This window comes from Falco punctatus, assembly GCF_963210335.1.
Source record: "Falco punctatus genome assembly, chromosome: 1".
NCBI classification, from domain to species: domain Eukaryota; kingdom Metazoa; phylum Chordata; class Aves; order Falconiformes; family Falconidae; genus Falco; species Falco punctatus.
Window position 1 is genome coordinate 97,067,010 of NC_137580.1, and position 17,003 is coordinate 97,084,012.

Genomic DNA, 17,003 nt, shown 5'->3' on the forward strand with positions numbered 1-17,003 from the left:
GCAAAGTTTCAGTAAACATTTATTTTAAGCTTTGTCACAATACCATAATTGATTTGTGAAATTGGTCTACAAATACTTAACTACATAGTACATTGATTGGGTGGTCTGATAAGTAATAAATAAAGGCATGTATAGCTCTGTAAAAAATAAGTCTGATATATTTGTAACTACTTAACAATATTATCAGTAGAATCTTAATATTTGCCTATGGATCATATGTCAAAAGCATACAGACATCTCTTCAGACCAAATATTTTTTTTTTTTTACATAACCACAATTGTTCAAACAAACACTATAATCCTGAAATCCGATGTACAAAACAGGCTGTGGAATCACTAACGTCAGTGCCAATAACGAGTGCTACCATAGCAAAGATAATTTCTGATCAAAAGGAAAAGATCATTTTTTTTAAATGTGCTGTCATCACAGTTCGATGGAATTATCCAAAAGTTTCAAATACATGCAGATACAATAAAACCTTTTATTTTTCCAACCCAGACAAAGAGAACTTATGGTCATTTACATCATTAGCTGCCAAATACGGATCAGTACATGAGGCAAATCACTCTTAAAAACTTCTACGCCATCAAAGAGCAAAGATTGATACTGGTCTATTTTCCACACTAACGATGCAACGAGTCTCAAAAAGCAAATCACAATTTGAAGGACGCACTATTAAGTACAGCACTGAATTACACCAGGTTTGATACACTGTACTCTGACACCCAATACCACTTTTAAAAGCATTACATTCCGAATACGACAAATTAGTTATCTATAGCGGAGGTGTGTGCTTGCAAAGAAACCGCTACGGATGTTAGCTTTGCAAAACTGAATGTATTGAAAATACTCAGTAGTTTCAAATATTAGGTCTTAAAGTATGAAGTTTAAAACACTTCAGACCCTACCAGAATTTCGCACCCTGGACAGCCCGAAGCCCATCTCCAAGTCACGCCAGCTGGTGACACGGGGCAACGCTGCTTGGTGTGGCTGCTGCCAGCAGGCAGGTAGGGAGGCAGAGGCTGCAGCGGGTGTGCAGCCTCCACTGCAGGGTCACCCACAGCCGTGGCAGAGCCCAGGGAAGCTGGCTGTCCCACCGGTGGGAGATGTGGCCACCCACCTTCGGCCAAGCTGTCTGGTGGTCAGAGCTGAAGGCGGAGGGAGCTGAGACATGGGGGTTTATTCCCATTTCTGCCACCGACTCGGGCAAGCCTGCCAAATTCTATGTCTCAGTTTATCCGTGGGTGACAAAGCGACACCTGCGCCCCTCTGGGGGTTTGCCCGAGATGCTCCCGTCAATGGCAATACAAAAGCAGTGCAACCACTGTCACTGGAACGAGTTCTAAAAAACAGAGCAAAAACCTCGATGGATAAACTAGATGACTTGGTATGGAAAATATTTGTAAAAGGTATTTACAAAAGTTGAAAGAGATTAAATACAGTAACACATTCATGTCCCCAAAGCGCTTTCACTACAGTGCATGTTTAAAAATACAGAGCATTTTTAAAGTATATATGTACATATATTGAAGATTAGATTGTGCTTTAAAAAAAATCATTACTTCTGAATTTGACTAACGTGAAAACTGAGTGCTGGGAAAAATACTGATTAAAAATACCCAATTTTATATATAGCGCTTTTCACATAACATTTTTCTATACATGGGATGCAAGTAAATACAAAAATACATTCTTTCCAAGCAGCAGGGTGATGAAAATTAAGAGTATTAATACAGGAGGGCTGATTTTACAAAACCAAGATAAATGATTAGAGCGGGACAGGGAGAAACTATAATCCAAATTAACTTTTATACAGGATTTTAAAAGAAATCTTTATCATAGACAACTCTTAAAATATAAACGATTCAGTATTTTTAACTTCAACAATAAATGCGGATTACACAAAATATAATCTATGCAGAACTGATGCATGCACACAGTCCTACTGAAGTCAATGGAGCCGCTCACACAAGCGACAGTTGCAGACTTTGGTCCTCAGGCCCCAAATTTAGTGAAACACGTAAAGACCTGACAAGCTTTGCTTATCAAGTCCTAATTTCCAGGTTGGTGTTTTAGCTCAGTCCCCTGCACCTAACAGCAGGGAAAACTGAGTTTACTGGGAAGACTCCGTAATACTATGGAAAATGAGCTGTAAAAAGGAGTATACTGCAATTTACATTTTCAGCTTTACAAAGCAGACTATTTGTTGCCATAGTACTTATCTGTTTACGGGAAAGATTTAAAGTTATGAAAAGCAGTTACTTTGCAACTCTAGCTGTGTATTTCTTGAAAAATGGAGAGCAGGGGAATTTACAGGTGCCATAAAAAAATTAAAACAGATAACAACAGTGCCAACTGCATATGAACTTCAACCGTGTTGAACTTAAGTGATCACAGTTTGGAGTAAAGGCCATTAATATGGATCTTCAAATAATCCTTCATGTAAATGTCACATACAGACCGAAAGAGGTTAGACAAGTAACACACATTTTAAGAAGAGTATTAAACTTCAGCATAAAGAGAGAAATAAATTCATCCCACAGTTACATTCAGTTAAGCGTCACATCCAACATAAGCTCTGCCCAACAAAACAAGAAGGTGAAGATCAAGTGCCAGGCTGTGCACAGCTGCCCCAGGCCAGTCCCACCGGAGACGGTGCTCACAGGCAAAGCAACAGCAGGCAGACCACCTATCTGTATCGTTCCCCTTGCTTTTTGGCATGGCCCTATCACAGACCAGTTTCTCTTGCTTTTTTTTCTTTACTTGTTTATTTAGACACTATGAAGTACTTCAGCTGCAGCCCGTTTTACCTCTCATGCTACCGATGCTGTGCTCATCACTATGGTTTAGATGCTCCCCCTCCCTCCCCCCATTTATATCCTTGAATGCTACCGGTGACCAAGTTAAACCACTTACCGGACTTGCTTCCCTGAGGTTACCTTTGTTTCAATGCATTTCAGCAAACCTTACAAAGCCAGTGATAGTCTACCAAGCTAGTTAATACTAAGGTTACAAATACGTAGAATCCTTCAAAATAAAATTGCTTCAAAGCTCCTACATCACTTTGAAATATAACCGTTTAATACACCCTTCTCATAAGGTGACTCACTCTCCCTAAAATGCAAGATAGTGAGGACACAGACTTCAAGCAAAACGCTCCTATAAAACTATTACAATTTTAGAAAAAAATCCAGATCTTCCTGAAGATAATTTATTGCCGCTTATTGGTCCTGAGAAAGATTTAAGCAACAATACATTTGCAAGTGTTTTAACTGCTGCCTTTTTGAGAAAGTACATGGGTCCTGAGATTAAAAATCATGTTTTACTCTATGCACTTATGCCTGGAAAATGCTTCACTGTGAAGATCAAATATGAATTACAATTTGCCATACTACATCTCTTCCCTTTGTGTCAATTATTTATTAAAAAAGATTTCTTTTCAGACACCAAACTAAAGTTCTTGAGATGAAATGCAATGAAATAACACCACACATTCACTTATCAATTCCTCATATTGGACTGGCATTTAAGGACTTAAAATTTATGAAATTTTCCTTCTCCTTTATTCCCCACCTCCTATTAAAAGCTATGGTGTGAATTTTTTTGGCCTGGATACCAGAAATTTCCTCATCTGATACTCTATGAAAGGCAACTTCAAGGCAATGAAATAAGCCAACAATAAACCAAAAACATTCTCAACTTTGAAAAAAAAATGTGGACCCACAGCAGTTACTTCTCGATGGAAGTGTTTGGTAGCTTGAGACTATTTTTTTTTCTTTTTAACTTTTTAATTGTCAAATTTGCATATGTTTAGCTCAATTTTAATATTTGAAAGACTACTCAACTTGCTTTTATAAAAACTTTACAAAAGATGTTTTTAAATGCTTGTAAAAGTAAGCGTTTATCTACTGAGAAAATTCTAGTACTGGATAAAACTCTGAATATACAGCTGAATTTTTTAAATGTTGGCATGTTTTTTTTTTCCTACAAGTATAATGGCTGAGTGTATAATCTAGATAAATTAGTCTTACACATGATGAAAAGTTATAACTTTGCACACTTTTTACCATGTGATGTTTTGTTGCTTTGTAACTCTGAATGAGACAGTGCTTAGGAATTTTATAGAGCTGGTGTACAGTGGTCTATAGGAGCTGGTTCATTGGTCACTGCCTCTGTCCATGTTTTCAATCACCCTAGAAAGACGTATGTTCAGAAGTCTGATCTGACTGTCGAGGTGGTCCATCTTCTCCTCAAGGCTGCTGTTGCTGTTTCTTCTCCAGTAAAATCCAACTGGCCCTGTCATGAAATAGACTGCTACAACAAAGCAGAGAGGCAGGACTGCGTGTTCTGGGTCACCTTCGTACTTCTGGAGGATGTACACACACGAGAGAGTGAAAAGGGCAACCCTCGCAATCCAGAAAAAGCGACCAAACAGCATGTGCAGGAGATAGAAGAAGAATCCAAGGAAGAGAGATAAAAACCAATAGGCAAGTAAAATGGCACCAATCAGCAGGAGAGCACGGGTCGGGTTGTTGGCAATTGCCGCTGGGCTGAAATAATGAGTCAGGTTGGAGGCTGAAAAACAAAGGAAAATTTACAGGATGTTAATGAGTGCATGCCGAAGCAGTATGGGTAAAAATGCAAGCACAGCTTCAAAGGGTCATGCAGTGGGGCCATGGCTGTGTTTTCTGAAGTCAGGGGTAAAGCTAGTTCATCCATTTCTGGATGGACCAGTTTCAAATCATTGGCTCTGCTCCAATGATGCACCTGAATTAACTGCCTTAAAGCAGAGGAGCTAAAGTTTCTTTAAAGCCAAACTACCGTAGGGCCTAAGGTCAAAATTCATACTGAGATTAAAGATCTTGCTTTGTCAAAGTTATTTTATAAAGGCTCTCCAGTTGCATCTGTCTTTCTTCTAGTCCTCCTTTATTTCCCTGCACCATTCCTGGCCATGTGCATCCATTTAATGATGATACCAAGAAACCAACCGTGACTTGTAATGGGTTTTATAGACATCCTGTAGATACACACACAGAAAGGGAATGGCTGGTTTTAGTCCTCTCGTTTGAAGCTACTGACACCAAAACCAAAGCCACATGAAGTGGACAGAGACACCACTGATGGATGCTTAATGCAGCATGATAAAATGCAATTATTTTACCACTCGGCCCATGCTTGTAAACAGTAATACAGGCTGATACAGCTCAGGAGTTAACAGGCATCACACTTACCATCAATTCCAAGAACATCTAACAAATCAGTCCATATTCTCCAGAATGTGTCCATTAATATATCCACCCCATTCACAAACCTCTCTGTCAACCTTGAGAAAAACTGAGAAATAAAATTGAAAATTAAAAAAAAAAAAATTTCCTGAATTCCTTACACATACTGTGAGACTTATTAGTCATGAACAGAGTTATAATTCATTAAACAAGAACTGCAGGCTATTTTGAAGTCCCCAAGGGGGGAAAAAACCTGTAATTCTGCAAATGTTTTTTAACTTCGTAAATCATAAATTGACTTATTCCGATTGCCCTTATTCTAGGTATTTTGGCATGTAAATGTATTTGTTGACAGGCTTTAAAAATGCACTTTATTACCTTTACCATTGTTCTGAAGGGTAAAAAAGACACTATTACTAGTAATGGACATCGGTAAAGCAAACCAGGGAATTAGTTTTATCGAGCAACTAAGAGATGCATCAGACTCAAGTGTCTCAAATGTATTTACAGGTCACTTTGGCGGTATTTATTATTTGTTCCAGCGGCTGAAGAAAGGAGGCACCGGGGGACCGCGAGGCCCGCCTGCCTGCACGCCCGATTTCCTGCAAGTTCCTCCGAGGCCCGACAGGCACAGGATGCTCTGCTGATGCAGACGGACCCTCCCCCAGTTCGCGGGCTCCCCACCGCCAGCCGCCTGCCCCGGCCGCCTCCCCCACCTTCAATAACCTCTATTTCCGGATTTCTTTTATTGATATCTTTTGCAGTTCGCTCCACGTCAAGCCTCGCCTCCCCTTTCCCTTTCCAAAGCAAGGCTCCGGCCGCCCCGCCGCCTCGCCCGCAAGCGGGCTCGCCGGGCAGCCGAGACCGCGGCGGGACCAGCGGAGCCGGGCGGGGGGGTGGCCAGCGGCGGGGCTCTGCCCGGACCCCCGGCAGCAGCGGCGCGGGGAGAGGGCGCGCAGGGAAAGGAAGGGATGGGCTGGGAGGGGGCGGGGGAAGCGGCCAGCGCCTCACCTTCTGCAGGGCCCGCACGTTGTCCTCGCCGAAGAGGCCGCTGACGCCCTGATAGAGGCCGCTGGCGGCGCGGCGGAGGCTGTTTTGCTTCTCGGCGCCGCGGCTCCGCGCTGCCCAAGCGCCGGGCCCCGCCGTGCCGCCCAGCAGCAGGGCGAGCAGCAGCAGCGCCGGCAGCCTCCCGCCCGCCATGGCCGCCCGAGCCAGGCAGCGACGCTGCTCTAGCGCCGCCTGGAGGCCGCTCCTCCACCTCCGCCAGCGGGGTGGGGCCTAGCGTGTGCCACGCCCCTCCTCCATTCAATGAGTTTATCGAGATCACAAAATAATAACTTGCGTTGAAATGGGGCGGGCGACGGTCCTCCTGTGCAACCCCTCCAGGCCAAACGAGCCTCTTCACGTCTACTGCTGTGTCCAGTGAGCACCTCACCCCGGGATTTAGCTTCCCCAGTCTATAACCACTCCCAATATTTAACCTCTTCCAGTATTGGGAGCGAGTTGTCACAGTATTTAGCTTGTTCCGAGATAATTTTTATATTAAACAATCCCTCTGGAAAATTTTTTTTCCCCTACTGTTTAGTTAATCATGATTTCCCATGTCTCTGCCTAGGACCACCGTCTTTACAACTGCTGACATGTACCTTTGGGAATGTTCAGGCTCTGTTTTCCCTTCCCACTCTGCTCAGGTAGATGAAGGCATGGGTAAGGTCCCACCTTTGCCCTCCTTGAGTGCTCCCAAGAGATGCCTTGGCTCAGGAATCATTAGGATGAACACAAGCTGACAGCGTGGCTTAGCGGCATTATTCCTCAGGCATGAGAAAACCCGTGCTCTCTCCATCAAGAGAGATGTTAGCATTGTGCTTGCTCTCCATTTGGTACAAAATATTTAATTTCTCTGCCAAGTAAATACAAGGGCATTAACCCCCAAAAGCGGGATTCAAAAGCAGACAGTCTGCAGCGTTGTTTCCAGCAGCTCCGTTGCCCTGCACCAATGCAGCTGCAGCAGCCCAGGAGTTAATTCTTTCCAGCCCCAAAGAAGGACACGATACATCTCAAGGGATGTTAAGAATCTCCTTTATGCAAGTTACACTCCATGGCCAAGAGCACTTAACAGGTTAATGCTGCGAACGGTACCGAGACGGACACACACCAAGCCAGAACTAATACCCAGCTCCAGAGTTCTGCCATTGTGTAGTGTAATTTTACATTCTGAATGAATAGATAGTTGTAAAAAAAAATAAAATCACAAACCAATCTCTGCTTTGACAAACAAGCCTGTTACAGACAACGTCAAGTGATTTAGAGCACAAGGAAGTCATGATGATTAGAAAAGCTTTAATTAAAAGGCCATTTGAGCTCCAGGCAAACCGCTGCAGCACTTCCATTCTAGTGGCATTAAAAAAACCCAACCAACCAAAGAAACAAAAAGCCAGTGCCGCCCCCACCCCCGAGCTCCTCCTCTTGCAGGGCTCAGACCATCCCTCTGAGAAAACCAGCCGGTGAAGGGTATTTACCGGTGTGACATTTCTGCAGGATAAGAAGCTTCATTTACACAGCGAGGTATAAACAGCATCGATACAAAGTCTGTGTTATTTGTAATCACAAATAATTAATTGTAATAAATATGTATCAAGTAACTTTGCAGCACGCCTTTCAGGGCCAAGACGCAGATATGTTCCACTCGGACGTGCTCTCTGGAAGGAGAAGACGGACATTAGCAGCATTTTCTGACTCACAGCCGTACTCCCGGCCTTGGAGAACACCGGCATTCCCAGCTCTCCGGCCCCTGGGAGCGAGTCCACCCAAGGCTCCGAGGCCTTGGAACGGAGGCGTGAAACCCAAACCAAACGCGCCATCCACGGCCCAGGAACAAACCCCAAGCGCATTGCTGGCAGCAACACCAGCGCCACAAACTTCCACCGACCTCCTTCACGCTTCCCTGTGGCACTTGCCTGGGAACACGCATCCCAGACGGGAACAAAGCGGCTCCCAGCCGCGCCTTCTGCTTAGTTTTCCCCTTGGTCTCTGTCAGCTCCGCGTGTGTTTGCGCTTACTCCGAGTCATTTCTCAGCTACAGATACGCTTCTACCAGGAGATGGACAAGTTTCAAGAGTAAATATTCTTCTGACATGTATCCGGCTCTTGGAAAGGGCAGTACGCGACAGACAGGTAATAACACAGCTTTCCTAAGCGCAGGAGCTGCAGGCTCTGGATGCCAACAACTAGCTCTACAACTGTTGCGCACACATTGATTTTTTTTTCACCATTCGCTGACAGAACAAGAATATACACACTTGTGTAGGCTTTTCTCTCTTCCTCACATTTGATCTTCAGGTTTGCAGTTCTCCTCACCTCGAGGAACTCCAGGTTAATGTAGGGAAGCCCGCACGTCCTCAGCTCCATCTCTAGAGGGCTCAGCATAGTCTGGAGCTGCAGGGGAATGATGGACCCAAGGCCAGCACGCACTGCAGTCATGCACGCCGGAGTCTGCGGCTCACGCACCCTCAAGCTGCGGATCGCTGTTGCGTACACGTCCTTGTTCTCCCACCTGCAAGGGCAGAGATCCAGGACAAAAAGGAGAGCGCGTAAGAGCCCTCGTGCCCTGCTCCAGCCGCAATGAGGAGAGCGCGGAACCGCATTGCGCAGCCGCCGGCCGGGCTGGCCCAGGGGCAGTGCTGAAGCACCGCCAGGAGCAGTGGGGCGGGGCCGAGCGCGTCGGCGGGGCGGAGCCTGGCCGTGGAAGGGAAGGGGGCGGGTCCCGGCCGGGAAAGGGGGCGGGGCCTGGCCGCGTGCCACCGCCCGTTGCCACGGCGCTGGGGAGCGCGGGTCGATTGTTGCGTGGATTGTTGGGTCGATTGTTGGGTGCGTTGTTGGGTGGATTGTTGGGTGCGTTGTTGGGCTGGACCCGTCCCCACAGAGCTGGGAGCGCCCGCAGCCGGGAGCGGGGAGCAGTTCTGCCCGTGCTGCGCCGCGCCAGGCCCCTCGCACTGCCGCAGCCGCTTTCCCTGCAGTGCTGAGAGCGCAGCCCTCTCCTGAGCTCTCTGCTCACCTACCCACGTCCCTAGCCACCTGCCCACCCACCCACCCACCCCCCTCCCCATCTTCCTTCCCCCCTACACACCCACCTCCCTCACCATCTTCCTCCCTACACACCTGCCCCCCGCCAGGGAGGCCCGGGGCCGAGGCAGCAGGAGGAACCCGGCTCTCCGTCCCAGGACACAGCCATGCCCTCGGCCGCCGATAACCAGGCGGCAACGCTGCGGTGCGGTCACTGGTAAGGCATGCAGCGGAGGCTGCCAGGGGTCTCCGGGAGCCATCGCTGCACACACATCCATACGTATCCCCTTGACATGCTGCCACGGGCTGGGAGGGGCAGCTCACTAACGAACATGCCCCCTTCATTACAAGCGGCTGGCACGTGGTTCTGCAGTGTCAGGGCCTGACAACCTGCTCAGCCTTGACTCAAGTTTCTGACTTGAGCACGTAGGCAGGAACCAAAGTATTTGGTAGAAACAAAGACTTGGTTTTCAGCGAGGCACACGTGAACTCCATGGTTCCAAGTTCCGGTTCAGCATCTGGCAGAAGCCGGGATGTTGAAAACAGAACCAGGAGGCACCTCCTGTTTCTCTCTGATGACGCTTCCCTTTTCCCAGCCACACCAGTGTCGGTAATACATTCGCCGACAGCGATGCCAGCTCAGAAGTTACCTCCTGAGTACAAGCAACTACAGACATTCCCTTTTTTTTCCCAAAGGGACGTGGGACTCCAAGCAGTTTCTGGCAGCATCAGCCCGGCTGGTTTGCAAGCAGCTGTGTACGTGCAGTTGAGATGCTGCTGTTGGACTTTGCTGCTTTGCCGGGCTGTTGCCTGCTTGGGATCTGGCCAAGGAGAAAACTGAACGGCTCTGCTGGTTTTCTCCTTGGTGACATGGGAAGGCACAATAGGTTATAGAACTAATGTTGGTGTTCTGGGTTGTGCTTTAGTCTGGGGAGCATCGTCTAGAAAGGATGCTACCTGCCTGAGGCAGGAACAAGGGCGAAGCTCAGAGTGCCTCAGTTCTTTTTGGATCTTCTCTGTTTGTAAGCCTTGCCTTGTCCTCCAGACAGGAAAATGAGTCTTTTTTGGGAAGGGGGTGAGCGGGGCAGTTTTGGCTCCAGAGTAAGATGGCTGCTGCTATCATTCACTGAGCAAATCTGGCCCAAGAGGGTCTGTTCTGTAGTTTTTCCGAGCAGAGCACTGTTCGACCTCTCATAGCCCGGTTAGTTTCAGGAAGAAACTCTGATCTTCACGGATGAGCTTATTAATTAGTTCATCACCTTGAACCTGGTGATAACTTGTTTATGCTGCAAAATTTGCCTTTCTCATAATGAAATCCATCCCCCTTGATTTTATCTCCATGTAGTGTGAACACTGTGACCTTTGCATGCTATAGGCGTTAATATCCCACCTATGAAGGAATGTGGAGGCCTGGCTGGGCTTGCCTTGCTCTTTAGTTACTCGGTTCTCTAAACCATGAATTCATCAAAAGCTTTCTTAGGATTTTTGTGCTGTGAAAAACTGCTTGCAACTGTGGTCAGTGTTATTTTCTGCAAAGTAACCTCTGCGATGTTTCTCATAGCAACAAGGATATTCCTGCCTCTAATTTCACGATTCATGAAGTCCACTGCAGCAGATTTCTTGCAGCGTGCCAGTACTGCGAGGTTTACATCCCAAAATCGGAAATGAAGAACCATTTTGCATCTGAGCACGTGGAGGTGAGAAACGCATTCCTCCTCTAAAACTGCTGTCCTCTGTGGCAATTAATCTCATGAGGTCTGTTTATTGTAGGTTACCTGCGAGTGTGGGATGAAGATGGAAAAACAACACTTGGAGGACCACAAGGTTGGTGAACATCTATTGATGTTAGGAGATGTTTTGAAGCTACTCGATGGTATTTCCAAGCACCGATTCCAGAGCCTTTCTGTCAGCCAGGAGCCGGACTCCAAATTGTGATTGAGGCACCCTTTTTATCGAGCCCTAAATTCACACCCTCTGAGAGAAGGTGGTTGGAAACTGCCTTCAAGCAGTGGAGCCTGCTCAAGTCTTCATATCCAAGGGTTATCTGCGATAATTGGTGATTTTGTCCTTGTTAGTGATGAGGATGAAAAATGGTGCGCTGTTTCAGAAACACAGAATATGATGAACTCCACTTCTTCCGTTCCTTTCACATGACGCATTTCTGACTGCTGCAGTGGTCATGTGCATTTTAATAAGTCATGATGTCCAACAGACTTTGAAAAGAGTTTGTAAAATCAACAGGGATTTTTTCAGTTTCTGACTCCAGTTGGCTGCCGTCACAGGCAATCTTGTAATCAATGTCAGCCCCTTCCCTTCCTATGGGCCCCCCTTGCAGACAGCTCTGCAAGTGCCACCTAAGTCTGCTTATTGCTGACAAACAAAGGATTTTCAAACGGTGAAGATATGACCAGGTCAAACCCCTGGAAGCACTTCATCCCGCACGTTTGTGCGTAGTGGTTCTAGTTTTGCCTGTAAAGCAAATGATGACGTATTCTTGCAGCATCTGCTATTCTAACAGGGCTTTCATCTCTCTGTAACCCCTCTGGAAGGGCAACTTCCCTGTCATTCAGTCGCGGGTGAAGGACATAGGCAAGCAATTCTTGCCGAGTAGTAAGTGAGCTGTAAATCTGTTCCCTCGCAGAACACACACGGAGAAGTTTTTCTAGCAGTGCTCAGTGCAATGGGATCAGGACTGGGTTTTGAGACTGTCCCTGAAAGCTATCTTCAAGAAGCACAGTGGGAAGGAATCTGCTGTCCAAGTATGACAGGTTTTAAAGGAATGTCCTGAGTCTTCGGAGTGCTTCAGCTGGCGTGTTTATGACTACACAGGTTACACAGCCTGCTGGTCTTCACATTTCTCACGTGCTATCCTACTCCAGGCTATCCTTTAGCGTAGCTTTAGATCTGGCTAAAGAAAGAAAGGACCGCTCAGCTCTTCAGCAAACGGGGAACCTCCCTCCACCTTTGCCTCACTCTTCCATATGTGAAGAAGAATCCCTCGTTCTTTTTTCCAGGCGTTTGTGTGCCTTCTGCGACTTGTCCTCTGCCCTTACTGCGAAATACAGCTGCCTTTGAGAGCCATGGTTGACCATGAACTTTACTGCAGCACACGGACGGAGGAATGCGAAAACTGCCACCGCTACATACTGGTGCGAGACCTGAAAGAACATCCTCGCGTCTGCGGGCTAGTGGGGGTACAAACCCAAGGAAGTGCACCGTCTGGCTTTGAGGATGAGGATGCACATTTGCAAGACCTCCGGCACAGTGGAAGAGAATCAGGAACAGGTAACTGCGCTGGGCCACTGTGGGGAATGCCCAAGGGGCTAGAAAAGCAGATTTATAGCAGCTGTGTAGGGGGACATCCCTTAAGGACATTAGCAGAAGCAATGTTTCAGCAGCACAAAGAAATCAGAAGCGAGGTGAGGTGCAGAGATGAGTAATAACCAGCTTCATATTGGACATTTGGCAGCCGATCCAAGCGTAAGGGTTTGTAACTCTTTCTGGGAAAACGCTGGGTAATGACAGCTCCAGAGCCACTGGGAGCGGGCTGATTTTCCCGTGGAACAGAACTGCAAAGGTATAAGCCAGCTACACAGAGGACTGCTGAGGTCCCTGGGGTGAGAGCCCAGGCCACTGCCGATTCTTTTGTCTCAAAGTATCGAGCTTCGCAACGAAAGCGGGAGTTGTTTGCTCGTGGCACATTCTGCCTGGGTTTGTGCGGCAGCTGCGCTCCTCCTCGGTTAAGCAGCAGGGTAGGTAAGATCTGGATGTGGGGTCACGCCTGTAGCACTGCGCATTTCTGCAGTGACGTCCCGGACATCGCTGAGACTCTTATCAGCGGGGCAGACATGAAGCGTCAGCTGGTTGTGGAAGGAGAAATGGTGCTAAAGGATTTATTGGAGGCAGTCGTGGGCTTTTTTAGCAGACCGCTGGCTCTATCTTGGACCCCAAAACACTACTCTCACGCTGGATGGCGTGGATTTGCTGATGTGGAATGAATTCAGCAAGTGTGACTAGAGTAACTGTTGCCTTAACGTGTGCTCAGGTTGCCGTCCTGTGACACAGAACAGCAGCCTGTTGCGTAGGGATCCAACTGCGCCAGACTTCTCTCTGGTAGGGGATGTAACTCTGCTTTGCTTTGCAGATGATGAGCCCGTCACCCTGCCGTGTCAAAGTTGTGGCTTGCGGTACCCTATCTACGAGCGGATGGATCACGAGGTTTAGTATTTTCTTGTATTACCTACTGACAAATAATGATTTTGAAAGCTCTTGTAACGTGCAACTCCAGGGCCTGTAGTTTAGTTTGCAACAGAAATGTTTGCCTTGCACATCCGAGTGATGTTAAAACCAGCATGTGTGTCTCACAGCTCAGGTGGGAGAGGAGCAGAGGCGTGTAACCTGTGTAGGTAAGAGGGGAAGGAGGCAACGCAGGCTGTCCATCTAGGAGATGGAGGAATGTCTCGCAGGGTAGATGTGAAGAGAGAGAGAGAGAAAGGTTAAGGACGTGACTCTATCGGGAGCTCAGCCTAAGCGAGGAGCGGTGGGTTTATGAAGTGCTGAGTGCCGCGCAGCGCTCAGCAGGGGATTCAGACGCTTCTCGATATTGCTGCCTGGTATTTCTGCTATGGAAAGAACACCAGGTCTTGGTGCTGCTGAAGCTGTTACTGCTGTTCAAGAACACTGGACAGGTACCAACTAGACCGCTCGGTGCTTTAATGCTTCCGTACACCTAAAGAGCAGAGTCGGGGAGGGGGGTGCCCGCGGAAGAGACAGTCCTCTGGGCTTCGCTGCTAGGACAGAGAAGTTAGGAAAACGCTAAGCTCGCTCATTTTCTCTTTCACGGCTCTTTTGCATTCTTACAGTCCTAACTAGTGACGTTGTGTTTTGCCGGTTGGTTCTTCTGGGCCTTTCCTGTCCTAGGTGATAGTAAAGTCAATATGAATAGAAATGAGATCTGACAAAATTTCATAGCTTATCACGTGTTAAATGGTCGTGCTGACAGGAAGGACAAGTCCCATCCACCTCCTATGGCAGCTGGCTGGTGGAAGACGACTTTATCTCACAAAGATAACAGATGCTTTCCTTTCTAGTTCCTATTTTTGTTTTGTGGGTTTCTGTCGTCTCCTTTTGTTATTCCTCGATGCAATCAACCGGCAGGAAAACATGACGTTATAACAAGGATAGCCAAGAGGGGCACTTCTGTGGGCAGCATGACTTGGAAATCACTGTTAAACTGATTTTTGTTTTGCATTTGGTTTTTAAGATGCCACTCATAGCAGGCCAATATCAGGAACCTGATCAGAGCTACCCTGACAGGACTCTAGGGCTGCTTTCCCCATGCTTGGCCCTGGCTTTGCAGGGTCATGTGTAGGTGTGAGAGGCACAAGCACGAACAGGAGCAGGTAGGGTTGTTGGCTGGCTGGCGGCAAGGCCCCAGCTACGGGGTGGTTCTCTTCAGCAGGACCGGCTCATGCTGCCAGGTCCAGTTTTGCTCAGGTCCTGTGATAGCCAGTCATTCTTCCTAAGCTCTGGCTAAGAGCAAATGCACGTGTCAGCAAACGATACCTACCTCTTCCGAACAAACAGTTCCCTGCTAACCTTCACCTTGCTGAGGGGGGATGCTCTGCAGTGCTTTTATGGGAATAAGTCTGAATAAACTGTCATGGAAAGAGTCAGACATCTGTTTTGTTTTAGCTCGTCTGTGTGCTGCGCCCAGCAGCTGAGGACTCCATGCCTCCTAAGGCCAAGAGGCAGAGACAAGAATCAGCAGAGCCACCCTGGACACGAAGCAAGTGCCAAGGTATGGGCAAAACACACACTTACACACGCACGGTTTTCCTTTACGTTGCAGGAACACTGGGTGTGTTCCAAGCTCACTAGATGTTGTTACCCTGTTCTGCCTCCAAAATTTACAAATCTTCGATCCTCCACCATTTTATGCAAGAAAGATGAAATCCTTAGAACTCAGTATCCTCAAAGATCTTGGTTGCAAAGCTGTATGCTGCTGGAATGGCAGTTGGCTCTACTTGTGTTACCTGAACGGTCTTGAATCTCTCCGGCTGCATTGACTGTTCCTGTGAAGCGCTGTGTTTGTGTCATCTGAGGAGATGTTTCTCCTTGGCGCACAGGTCGCTGCATGAAGAAGGAGCCTGGACCTCCTGCAGAAGAGGCCCGGCTGCCGAGGAGACCAAGGAAAACGGCAGCCGGCGGGAATGCACAGCTGCCCGCTCCCACCTCACGAGGGAAGGCCAGGAAGAAGGCGGCTGGCAAGAGGGGCAGAGCGAGGAAGAGAGGGGCCTGTGAACGTGCAGGTGCGTCACCGTCCCCTCAGAGGCCTGCCAAGTGCTCCCGCTCGGAACCCTTCACGTCCGGCCCGTCGAGATATTCTCCGAGCCAGCCAAGGTAACACCTCTGCCTTCCGTTCCAGGCAGCCGCGCCGGGGCTGCCCCGAAGGGTGAGGGGCCGGCGGCACTGCAGGAACAAGTTTTGCTCTGCTGGGAGCAGGGGCGCAGCCTCAGCCTGGCGCACTCGCGTCTTCAGGCGGCAGCGACCCAGCAGCGGCGGCAGTGACAAATGCATTCCAGTCCTCCGCCCTGTCCCCTTGCGCTGCAAACCCGGGTGCCCTCGTGTGTGCTTGCAGCTGAAAGGGTGTCACTCCATGTAACGCGGCTGGTGCTTCTCCGCGTGTCAAACAGCAAACGTAGACTTTTATAGCCAAGTAGAACGGGCAAAAGGGTCCCTGGGAGACAGTGTCGCAGAGCGCCTTGGTCCCTGTCCAAGGCAGCGCTCTCACCTGAGCTTTCCTCTCTGCTCTTTGAGTACAATCTGGTGGTTCTGCTCCAAAAGAAGTGGGTCAGGGCTCAGGAGAAGCTTCCTCCCAGCCCCCGCAAAGTCTCCCTGGTGTGAAGGACCTGTGCTCAGTTAGCAGTGAGAGCGCTGACGTGGGTGGGCTGGCTTCCTCTGAAAGCATCCCTCTCCATCCTTGACAGCACCAGCAGCGAAGGAGAAAGCAGCCTCAGGACACAGCACACGGGCTGCTCCATGCAGCTGCAGGCGCCGGATCCAGAGGTGAGGCAGCCAGCGCAGAGCAGAGCAGAGCGCGTGGCGTCGCTCCCGCGTCGGGTGCGCTACGGGACGCCTCCGTTGCGGAGCGCTCGGTGGGCAGCGCTGGGCTCTGCTGGTGCACGGGCGGCATGAAGCGCTGAGGGCTGACGCGCTGTGGGCTCGCTGCACGCTGGGCTCATCCTGAGCGGGGCTTGCTGGGAGGAGAGGGCAGCGCCTGCCCTGCTGCTCCTCACGGCGCTTTGTTCAGGGGCATGAGCTGATGTTACAGCCCTTCCTGCACCAGCGAGGCTCTTATCAGTGGCTTCCACTCAGGGACTCTTTGCAAACAGCATTTTCACTTGTTCTTTTTCCCTTTCCCTTTAGCTGATGACCAGGAGCCAGGCAGCTTCGCAGCCACAGGGGAACGGACCCAGCAACTGATAAAGCCACGTTCGGCCCTCTGCGGACTAATTCCATGCAGTAGAAGTCATTTCTTTTAGCATAAGAAAATTACTATGTTGCCATGTCATTGAATTTCTACAGATATTGTCATTTACAAATAAATTATTTATTTTTGCGCAGGAGAATTCCTATACTGCCATGTCACTGAGTTTCTACAAATTTAGATAGTTATAGGCAGTTGTAGTTACAGCTGGCTATAGGCATAGGCG

At 48.4% G+C, this 17,003-nt stretch overlaps 3 protein-coding genes across 3 annotated transcripts; 2 read left to right on the forward strand and 1 right to left on the reverse strand.

Annotated features, from left to right (window-relative positions):
• Window positions 1–2: 2 nt before the first annotated feature.
• Window positions 3–6,453, reverse strand: BRI3BP (BRI3 binding protein). The gene is made up of 3 exons (XM_080391120.1): window positions 6,238–6,453; window positions 5,233–5,335; window positions 3–4,576 (listed from the first exon to the last, which is right to left on the reverse strand). Exons 1-3 carry the CDS (start codon window positions 6,424–6,426, stop codon window positions 4,158–4,160), a joined length of 711 nt encoding a protein of 236 aa, XP_080247246.1. The 5' UTR covers window positions 6,427–6,453; the 3' UTR covers window positions 3–4,157.
• Window positions 6,454–11,059: 4,606 nt separating this feature from the next.
• On the forward strand, window positions 11,060–16,910 carry LOC308065346 (uncharacterized protein). Its single transcript, XM_080391209.1, has 3 exons — window positions 11,060–11,112; window positions 12,303–12,573; window positions 13,433–16,910. Exons 1-3 carry the CDS (start codon window positions 11,077–11,079, stop codon window positions 13,510–13,512), a joined length of 387 nt encoding a protein of 128 aa, XP_080247335.1. The 5' UTR covers window positions 11,060–11,076; the 3' UTR covers window positions 13,513–16,910.
• Window positions 14,954–16,910, forward strand: LOC308065314 (uncharacterized protein). The gene is made up of 4 exons (XM_080391134.1): window positions 14,954–15,088; window positions 15,417–15,690; window positions 16,278–16,356; window positions 16,717–16,910. The coding sequence occupies exons 1-4, from the start codon at window positions 15,019–15,021 to the stop codon at window positions 16,771–16,773; spliced, it is 480 nt and encodes a 159-aa protein (XP_080247260.1). The 5' UTR covers window positions 14,954–15,018; the 3' UTR covers window positions 16,774–16,910.
• Window positions 16,911–17,003: the final 93 nt, after the last annotated feature.

Bases quoted from the DNA above. Each gene is read 5' to 3' on its own strand.
- BRI3BP (XM_080391120.1), bottom strand. From the start codon at position 6,426: ATGGCGGGCGGGAGGCTGCCGGCGCTGCTGCTGCTCGCCCTGCTGCTG. The intron at 5,336-6,237 runs GTGAGGCGCTGG...TTTATTTCTCAG, and splicing joins ACGTGCGGGCCCTGCAGAAG to TTTTTCTCAAGGTTGACAGA. The intron at 4,577-5,232 runs GTAAGTGTGATG...TTTGTTTTTCAG, and splicing joins AGATGTTCTTGGAATTGATG to CCTCCAACCTGACTCATTAT.
- LOC308065346 (XM_080391209.1), top strand. From the start codon at position 11,077: ATGAAGATGGAAAAACAACACTTGGAGGACCACAAG. The intron at 11,113-12,302 runs GTTGGTGAACAT...TCTTTTTTCCAG, and splicing joins AACACTTGGAGGACCACAAG to GCGTTTGTGTGCCTTCTGCG. The intron at 12,574-13,432 runs GTAACTGCGCTG...TTTGCTTTGCAG, and splicing joins TGGAAGAGAATCAGGAACAG to ATGATGAGCCCGTCACCCTG.
- LOC308065314 (XM_080391134.1), top strand. From the start codon at position 15,019: ATGCCTCCTAAGGCCAAGAGGCAGAGACAAGAATCAGCAGAGCCACCC. The intron at 15,691-16,277 runs GTAACACCTCTG...CATCCTTGACAG, and splicing joins TATTCTCCGAGCCAGCCAAG to CACCAGCAGCGAAGGAGAAA. The intron at 16,357-16,716 runs GTGAGGCAGCCA...CTTTCCCTTTAG, and splicing joins TGCAGGCGCCGGATCCAGAG to CTGATGACCAGGAGCCAGGC.